At 36.0% G+C, this 9741-nt stretch overlaps 1 protein-coding gene across 1 annotated transcript in view; it reads left to right on the top strand.

The window, feature by feature from the left end:
* Positions 1–9741, top strand: part of FBXL2 (F-box and leucine-rich repeat protein 2) — a 35753-nt gene that overhangs the window by 5726 nt on the left and 20286 nt on the right. Inside the window, exons 2-3 of the mRNA XM_009707886.1 lie at positions 2253–2314; positions 8506–8560. Of these exons, the coding sequence (XP_009706188.1) occupies positions 2253–2314; positions 8506–8560 (117 nt within the window). The remainder of the gene's footprint in view (positions 1–2252; positions 2315–8505; positions 8561–9741) is intronic.

The raw sequence follows: 9741 nt of genomic DNA, 5'->3' as shown, positions 1-9741 counted from the left end.
AGGCTGCTCTGCGGGCATCCCTGCCGCCGTAGCAAGAGGCAATTTCAGTGGCGTGGTGAAGGGGAAGCTACGGAGACACAGTTAGGTGTCTGCTGAGGAGGAGAGATGTGCAGCGACCTGGTGGGGTTTGTGTTTGGTAACAAAAACCTGCACATCAGGGGAACTGCATGAAACTTTGATTTTGTTTTGTTAGGATTTTCCTTTAAAACATCTTGTTCTTATGATAGCTATGACTGCATGAATAATACTAAATAAATACTGTTCTTGCCAGTGAAAACCTGAAAGACTTGATGCTTTTTACAGATGGCAATATTTACAATTTAAATAGGATGTTTGCTCTGTGAACCATAGGAGAAGGGAAATGTATGGATTTAATACTAAACTACTGTCTCCTTTGGTGACAGTGACCCAAGATTGGGTTTTATTCCTGACTTGATAAATAATAATTCAGCCTTGTTTTCAGTATGTATCTGTCTTTGCTGATGTTCTTTGGGGTGTCTCAGAATCATCTTCCCTCTTTCCCAAATCTACGTTTACCCAGAATTACTTAACTTTAGCACACTACTGAGCAAGGCTATTTTTGAGAGTCTGGTTTTTAATAACTTTTGATTTGAAAAGTTGACAGATTGAAAGTCCTTATCTACTCTGATTTCAGTGGAAATTACATACATAAATATGTCTGTGGAACTGAGCCATAACGGCTGAGCTGCTAACAAAAGTGTTTCATCTGTAAAGGAAATAGTCCTTTTCAATAGAGGACTGAATAACAACTGAAATTGTATCCTTAAAAATACCTAAGGGCCATCACTAAAATTAGTAGTATAACCTTATTTTGATCTTGAAATACTAGCTGAAGGGAGTTTCTGAATGTTTTAGATAAGCATGATAAACCAGGATGAATATTCCTTTGGGTTTTTTTGTAGAGAAAAATGAAATTTTTTTGAGCATATTATAGTTCTTTGCCAGACTGGGTACAAAACCACGAATGCGCAACTCCATCAGAAAAGATTTCTTCAGCTGAGTAATTCTGGTGAAAACAGGAGAGCTTTATCACTAACTGTTAGACCGGAAGAGAATTAATACTTGATGCTTTTAACGGTGGCGAGCTGACTGTGGTCTACCAAGGAGTTATGTTTTAGGACTGGTGGCAATTAATATGTTTAATGATATGGAAGGGGAAGCAAAATGGGGAGATTATTCTTTTTGGACTTGACAGATTTACACGACAGTTTCTTTATTTATGCAGTAAAGAGATTTAGAAAAATTAAGTGTAATTCCTGAAGAAATTTAGTGCAAGCAAGTATCAGGTCATTTTTTAAGGAAATACTCCCAGCTCGTTATAACCAGTCTTTCAAAGGTACAGTGAAGATACCACCAAGAGAGGTCAGTGAAGGAATGTAAGAAATGGCTCAAGGTTCAAGTAATAAGCAATTACAGTTCACTCTCGTGGGTTTTGTTTTGTCGTTCTTGCAGTTCCTTTAAGAATGTGAAGATTTTCTGTATCCCTTCTTATGTTTAGAGGAAATTTAGACCTCACTTCAGAGTAACGTTTAGTACCTATGTTCAATCTCACCTACCCTTTTTCCTTGTGCACAGGTTTGTCTGTTGTATTTCAGGTTTTTATACAGTTAAAATCACACATTTCTAGAGTTTGAGAGGGTGAGGTATTTTCAGTTGGGGTTTTCTTTGTAGCATTACTTGAGATGCTTCTCTTGCTTATATAGCAATTGCTGTCATATCTGTGGCAGTAAATTCTTTAAATCTTTAGATTATTATATTTTATCCATATTCAGATACCTGGGCCAAAGTGTTTACACTGTAGACAGTGGAGGATGGAACCTGAATAACTGGGAAGTGTCCAGTTTCTGTTTTCTGTAATGGGACAGTTTTAGGACCGTGCAACTAGTGTGTGTTTCTATGCGTTTTGCTATTGTTAGAAGTTTCACTACTGCCTAAAATACTACTTTATGGGGTGTAAGTGTGGCTTCTGATTGCTTCTTTAATGATTCTTAAGTTGCTCCATAATTTTTTTTGCAGTTAAATCTTAGCAGTAGGGAAGAGCAAGTGTATGTGTGGGTGTGGCCCTGTTGTGTGTAAGGAAATAATTTTATAGTATTACCAACTAACATGTTGAAAACTTGACGTTATCAGTCATTTAAAAGAATTAAGCACCTAAGTAGAAGCTGAAAAGACTCTCTAAAAGCTGCTTTTCTTGTTGGTCTTTTTTAAATTTTTTTTTTCTCTGTTTCTAGGTTTTCTCAAATAATGATGAAGCCCTTATTAACAAAAAACTACCCAAAGAACTTCTGTTAAGGTAATTCTACATAATGTGTTAAGGAGTAAAAACCTGAGGATCGTACGTTGCTTGTGTCGCTTACAGGCTATCAAGTGCTATTCATTCTTTCTTAAATCTGTCTTGAAATAAGTCGCAACATACCTGATTTAGTTCTTGGAATTCGTGAACTTGTCTTTTGGTTAGCCTTGATTTGTTTTAATGTGTTCAAGTTAAACTATACCTTGGAAGATGTCATTTAATAGTGATCTTTTCCTTGCATATCAGAAAAAGAAGTGAAATAAAATGTCCAAAAAGCTTTGGTGTGTGGAGTGCTCAGCTCTCCACACTGCACAATATTTTATCTGTGTGAAGAGCCTGTAATCCTTTCTCTAATGTAGTTCATGCTCTTTGTGTCATGAACTTTGTTATAACAAAATAAAATATAAATTCAACTTCAAAGCTTTCAAAAAGTCACCTCAGTGAAAAGCGCTGCCTGTTACCATTACTGCCAGTCTGCACTATATAAGGTAGAACCAACAGGAGGATTTTTCTTACTGCCATCATTTGACTAGCCATAAATTTCATCAGCTTCCTGGTGTGTGAGTAGATCACCTTCACAGGGGTTAGCTACACCACCAAGATCAGTAAGTTCAGCCTGTGGCTGAGACACTGATGGATGTCTTCATGCTCTCATCTTGTTGAAAGGTGATTTCAAGCAAAGTGTAAACTGCCGAATGTGGAGATACTGCTCAACTGGATGTGACCACTTCAGAGCTGGAACTGAACCAGCTCAGCAACGTCTTCTGTACCTGTGTATAGGTTTTGTTACAGCCCACTCTTTGAGGGGAAAGGAAGAAGAAAAAAAGTGTTCGCTTACAATGGTGCAATCACAGTTTTTAGTGATGGTGTTATTAAAATTGAGCTGATGATTTCTTCTTAATACACTAAAGAGATGCTTGGGTTAGCTTGTATGTGTGTCATTGCTTCCTGTTCGATTTGTAGTGGGAGAATGTCTCATATAACATTATTTTGCATATTGTGTCTGAAGAAAGTGATCTTAAAACATTATGACTTCTTTTAGTGTCTGTACTATCACCGTGCTCTCTTGGTGGTATTAAAGAAGCAGTGTGTTGTTAAAGGAATTGAATTTTAAAAGGATTTTCATTTTTGTTGAGAAATACTCATTCCATATGGTGACACTGTTGTAAATTAGACTTGTAGAACTGTTTAGAAAATGTGATTAAAAGAGACTGAATATTGCCCTGAACAGAAATTCTAATAACTTTGCTTTGCTGCACTCAGTGCCACACATGAACCACAAGATAAAAGTCAATTTAATATGCTGCCTCCTTAGAAAAGAGGTGCTTGCAGATTATGATTCATTGTAGGACTCTCCAAATGTCTGTGGAAATGACTGTCCTTTTCATTGTTATGTGTGCTAAGTATCCCGTTTATGTAATTCAACAGAACTTGTGGTTTAGACAGTGAGAAGTATCGTATACTGGTACCGGTTATGCTTAGAGGTAGGCAGAATAGCTTGAGTGGAGAGAGGGAGGCATTTCATTTTTAACTGTTTCTGATTTATGGGCATTTATTTTTATTTGTAATATTGGAGTAATTTTTTTTTCCTGTGGAAGAAATAGGCTGCTTCTAAAAACTTTGATTTGTAGTACTGTTCAAGCTAAAAGAGTAACGATCACCCCTGTTAGCTGTTGCAGTGCCAGTTGGCAAGGAATGCTCTTTCCCCTCTGCTCTTACATATTACAAGAAATGAAAGATTGAATAAATGCTTGGTTGTATGAGGTTTGGTGGTAAATGCTCAATTGATGAAGAATTCTGTGAATAAATCATGTCACTTAGACTATGTTTTCAAACAATTGTAGCTTTAATTTTTTTTCTTAGCCTGTGTTTATGGAAAAGCATCATTTGATTATGCGGTACGTTAATTGTGGATTTGCGTTGATATCTAAAGTTAATAAACCCCTATTTATCATCAGAAGAATCAGAAATCAAGTCAGAGATAGACTTGCAATTTTAACAGTAACAACTTTTCCAGTAAGATGTCACAGCTTTGAAGATTTTCATCTTTTTCTTTTTTTCCTTGGAAATTGCTGGAAAAAACAAATGGATTTTCAAAGTTATAGTATGCGTCTGAAAAGCATTGTTAACAAAAAAACTTCAGTTTTGAATGAAAAAACATTCAGTCAGAATGTTCTGACTTTCCAACAGCTTCCAAAAATATTATGTTTTGTGCTTGATACAAAGTAATAATACATGTTTGAAAACGGAGATGTAGCTGGTACTTTTGGCATGTAGAAGGACAGATAACGATCGTTCATTTGTATTTTAACTGCTAACGTTCTGTGCTATAACATTTTGCATGAAAATGGCAAGCTTCAGAAACAGATATTTATTCCTTTTGGCCACTTGAACCATTTTCAGTTCCTTTCTGCCTACAAATTACCAACTCCATAAATCGTACCACAAATGTAGAGGCTATTATGAGTTTGGCTATAAACCTTACTTACTGGGTGCATGTACTTGAATAATAGGTCTTAGTCATCAGACTCAAAATTTGAGTGCTGAATCAGATTTAAAAGAGGATAAGCAAAGTCTTGGGACTCAAATGAGGAGAGGAACCCAGGCATTGTGTTCCAGCAGCGGCTTTTCTTGGATGCAAGAATATGCAGCTTGTGAGTTGGCTAATAAAGCATTATATATGTTTTCATGTTTCTGTTCTTTATTTTTATTACTGCACACTGCTTTTTGCTCAGCTTTTAGTGTGTTCATTATTGTAGAGAAGAAAAATTACCAGAAGCTTAAAATTAGTGAAGTCAAACATAGTATTTGGTATATTTGAAGTGATGCTTTACCATCTGTGTGCTTAACTGGAGGGGCAATAGAAAAGAAGTATAGCAGAGGTTACAACAAGAAGTTGTCATAATGCTGTAGGTACTTCTTAGCTAGGGTAGGTACTTCTTAGCTAGGCACTCTAGGTACTCAGGTGGCCCACAATCGCTGTAAAATTTGGCCACTGTATCTTAGCTACAGAGTACCAACTGGTGAGTCAAAGAACTGAAAAACACAAACTTGTATCTGGAACTGTTCTTAGTTGGTAAGAATTTTGTGAGCAGACAAACAATGTATGTATTTTGAAGGGGGGAGTGGGAAAGCTATCATCTCAGACATGATTCATTTTCCCCACTTCAAGGATTTGTGTAATTAAATAGGGCAATATTTCACCCTGAGTAGCAAAGACTCCTGTTCAGTGTTTGACAATCTCAGGAAAACATTCCAGCTTTATAATGCACATGCAGTCTCTTATTTTGATTTTAGGCCATATTTTGCATCTCTTTGAAGTCCCCTGTAGTCTGCCAAGCAATTACAATATAGCTCTTTAGAATCAGAAACAACCAAATTGATAGAAGTACATAAACTACATTCATATAGATTATGAACTGAATTGATTGTATAGGAGTTGCTTATGGAAGTAAAACTTGCTTCCTTTCTGTATATTTGCACAAATCTATGTTGTTTTGTAAAGTCTTTAAAAGACTTTAAATTACTTTAAACCTTAGAGTATTGTGTCTTGTTGGCTAGTTTCCCTGACTGGTATTTGCTAGTAGTTCTGTGGGACTGCGAGTAGAGAAGCAAGCGTGTGTTAGTGATGTGCATGTAAGACTGTGCTGTAGAGGGTAAATAAATAGAACAGTGTGGAAAAAATGTTTTCAAGCAAGTTGGGAAAATGACTCTTTGGAATTGTAAAAGAATTTACTGGCGTCTCTTACCTAACATAGTGTTTAATTGAATGATAATAATTCTGATTTTGCTGGGTTATAACGTGTCCTAATGTTGGTATCTCTTTTGGTGAGGACAGTTTGGGCAGCCTTGTGAGAGTTTCTTCTTTCGAAGAAAAAATAAAAAAATACAAGCATCATGAATATTCACACTTACTAAAATATTTCTCCTTTTAACATAGAATGACCACTTTTAGTTTTTGACTTTTAACATAGAATGACCTTTTTTTTTTTTTAAAAAGTCCCTTCATACAGAATGGAGCAGAAATAAATACATCTGTTCTGTGCTTTGTTTTAATTTACTTTTTTAGCAGAAATCACACATCAACATTAATCTCTTAGCAGCAATAAGCAGTCAAACATGAAGACAGACTGCCAGACAGCTCGGAGTTGCGGGGGTGTATAAAATACCCTTTCTTCAACATCTTACAATTTCTTTTGTTGCTTCTTATTTCAGTAGATCTTGATACATCACTTCTAAAGCATGTCACGTTCTTCATTTAGGCAAGAGTATTGTGTCATGAAATGGTTTGTCACAACCCATCCTTTCTTCGTTACAAGTAATGAAGAAATCTGCTCCAGCTTCTGTGAATCTGAGCTGACCGTCTGATTCCGCTCATAGAGTGGTACTGTGAGGAAGCCTCTACAAGCCAAGAAGCTTTTGCAGCTCTCTAGCTTCATCTCCACACCCTCATCTTCTGCTGTCCACCTCGTGGACAGCGTGAGGCTGTCCTTTGTCGTTAGGCATTGGAACGGGCTCCCCAGGGAGGTGGTGGACTCATCATCCCTGGAGGCGTTCAAAAAAAAAGGTTTAGATGTGGTGCTTTGAGACATGGTTTAGTGGGCATGGTGGCATTAGGTGTATGGTTGGACTTGATGATCTTTGAGGTCTCTTCCAACCGTAATGATTCTATGATTCAATGGCTGAGGGAAAGTGACTCCAGAAGAGGGTTCGTGGTGGGGCATTGGTATAGATGCTGCTCTTAAAAGAGAGAAAGTGCTTTCAGTGCTCATCTGGATAGTCCGGCAACCTTGCTGAGCATGTTAAGTGTGTACTCTGTGCATAAAATTCTGCAAAGTTTCTTAAAGTGGGCAGATCTCAGAATGGATGTTCAACTGACAAAATAGATACTACCAAAATAAATGTTGTCAACAGGATTTTATAAATTATTTCATAGCTTCTGAGAATGTCTGTCCTTCTCTTTACATGGCTAATAGTTGTTTGAGAAAATGTATTCGTGTATGGTGAAAAAGAGAAAGTATTTTCATGTGTTAATGAAATATTGGAAAACTAATACCTGAAGTGATCACAATAAACATCCAGAAGGCTGTTATGTTTAAGAAGTACTTCCATTGCATTTTTTGACTCTTTCCATAACTAAAAATCACAGCGCTTAAGATGTAGGCATCCGTTTTCAGCTCTAGCTTCCACTTGGAAAATAGTAACCAGAACTTTACATGATTAAATTCAGCATCTCTTCCCAGTTGTTTGCTCCTCAGTGTTAGCATCTCACTATAAGATGAAATTGTTATTATTACTGTTCATTGTTTTGATGACTGAAAAAGTTCATTGATGAGCAGGTAACAGTTTATAAGTGAATTACAGTAACATCTTTCCTATATTTTGTATCTTTCATTCTCTATAGTAGAAAATGATTTTTGGAATAAGATCTATCTTTTATGCTTAAACTAATGATATTTTTTTTTTTTTTCTGAGAACATCCTTTGAACCAATTTCAATGTTGTTTGGAAATGGTATTTAGCAAAATTCATTTTGACAGTGAAAAATTTTTTTCAGAAAAGTATCAAGAGTTGACAGCTGTGAGGAATTGGTTCCATGGTCAGAATAGTAATGCTAAATTTTCAGTTGTAGTTGTTTCTTGCAGAGTGAATTAAAAAAAAAAAAAAAATGGTACTGACTGTGTTAGCCTTGGTAGTCGCTGTGAAACCTCTTCAGAAATTTGGGTCGTTGTTCTTTGTGTTGGTATTTAGATTCTTGAACTTGGATTTATCTATGTGTTGTTTTCCATTTCTTACTCTTCACCAGCCTCTGAAATCTTCACCTGTATTTGTGTAAGTTATTTCTTTAAATGTAGCACAATTAAAGGTATAGAAGCTAGTTCTGTGAATTAAAAAGAAGAAAAAAAAATTGTTATCATTCATATGTGTTTGAGTAGTAAGAAAAAAAAATTAGATTTTTCAGAAGAAACACCTGCTGGTTCTAATATGTTGTTGACTGTGCGTAGATGATAGCTATGATGTTATTCCGTAAGTCTCAATAAGCAAAATAATTTGGTAAAACACTCATGTTGTATTTAACTTGCTTCTTGTGTAACTAGTGTTCTTCTGTAGAACTACAAAACTGTGAATCCATGTATTAGTCTGAATTTATAGTAAAGCATTTTAATTGTTGTTCTTTTCCTTTCTTCCTAGAATATTTTCGTTCTTGGACATAGTTACTTTGTGCCGATGTGCACAAGTTTCCAAGGTATGTATTTCTGTTGAGGTTTTTTGTTGTGCTTTGGGATACCGTTCTCTTAATTATGTGCAAATCATGGTCTTTAAGGCAATCTGCTTCCTGTCAAAAAAAAAATCAAATAGTTCTTTCAGTCTCTTTGTTTATTTAAACAAGTAAACAGTAGGTTCAGTTTTGCATTCAGATGTGGACTTAGTTGCTATGTACTGAACTTCTGTTTAAAGGCTATGGAAAAGATATCCAGTCGTGTATGCTCTATATCTGGAGAAAGGATTAAGCCCAGTTTGGCATGATGGCATTTGCTTTTTATAAAGCTGTATAACACTATTTTTCAGACACATTTTCTGCTTAAAATTCCATGTAGTTCAGTTAATGTGCACCATGTGTCTAAGAAGTACACCCACCATTTGCTTGCCAAGTACAAAAGGTGTTAAGTAGATGGACTACTAGTAGAGGAAAAAGGCACACAGAAGATAATAGAGAAAGCATGTTAAGTAAGCTTTTATGTTTAACGCGGTTTTTTTTTCCTGAATTAAAATGACTAATATTCTCTTCCTACATCAAGTGTATACAATGAAGTGTATTCTTAGGCAACATGAATGAACTTTTTTATTTCATGCTTTTCTTCCTCCTCTTAATGAGGATTGGGAGGTTGGTTTGTTTGTTTGGGGAGGGGTTGTTTGTTTTAATGTATAATTAAGTGTGTATCTTTCATTCCCTCACACATGTCTCCCTAGCCTGCAACTTCAGTAGGTTTTGCGAGTCAACCAACATCAGGTTTTGTTAGAGCATTCAACTAAAGCCTAGAAAACAGAGGAAGAGAACAGAAGTGATTGAATAAGTTGTATTTTTCTCTTGAGAACTACCTGTCAGTTAGATACGGTATTGTTTTTCCTTTTTTCTGAGCATATTTGTGTTTCTCTGGCTTTTTTGTTTGGTTTAACTTTGAACAACGATTGCTTTGACAGCGAAGGACAAATTCTCAAACACATACATAGCACGTGTAAAGGAAAGGCCTGATCCTAGCAGTGGAAACTCAGCGGTTTTCTGAAAGGTTTCTGTTCCTCTCAGAATAGTAACTAGTGAGGTTGAGGAGCTGTGGCTTTATTGGAAGGAATCTCATCTGCAGCTACTTTTCTCTGTATAGATCTAGCAAAAGTAACTTACTAGACAAATTTACAAAAGCGTTTTTA

The sequence above is a fragment of the Cariama cristata genome, unplaced genomic scaffold (assembly GCF_000690535.1).
Source record: "Cariama cristata isolate BGI_N322 unplaced genomic scaffold, ASM69053v1 scaffold8799, whole genome shotgun sequence".
Classification (NCBI taxonomy): domain Eukaryota; kingdom Metazoa; phylum Chordata; class Aves; order Cariamiformes; family Cariamidae; genus Cariama; species Cariama cristata.
The sequence above is the reverse complement of the archived record's forward strand: the minus strand, read 5'-3'. Positions and strand labels throughout refer to the sequence as shown.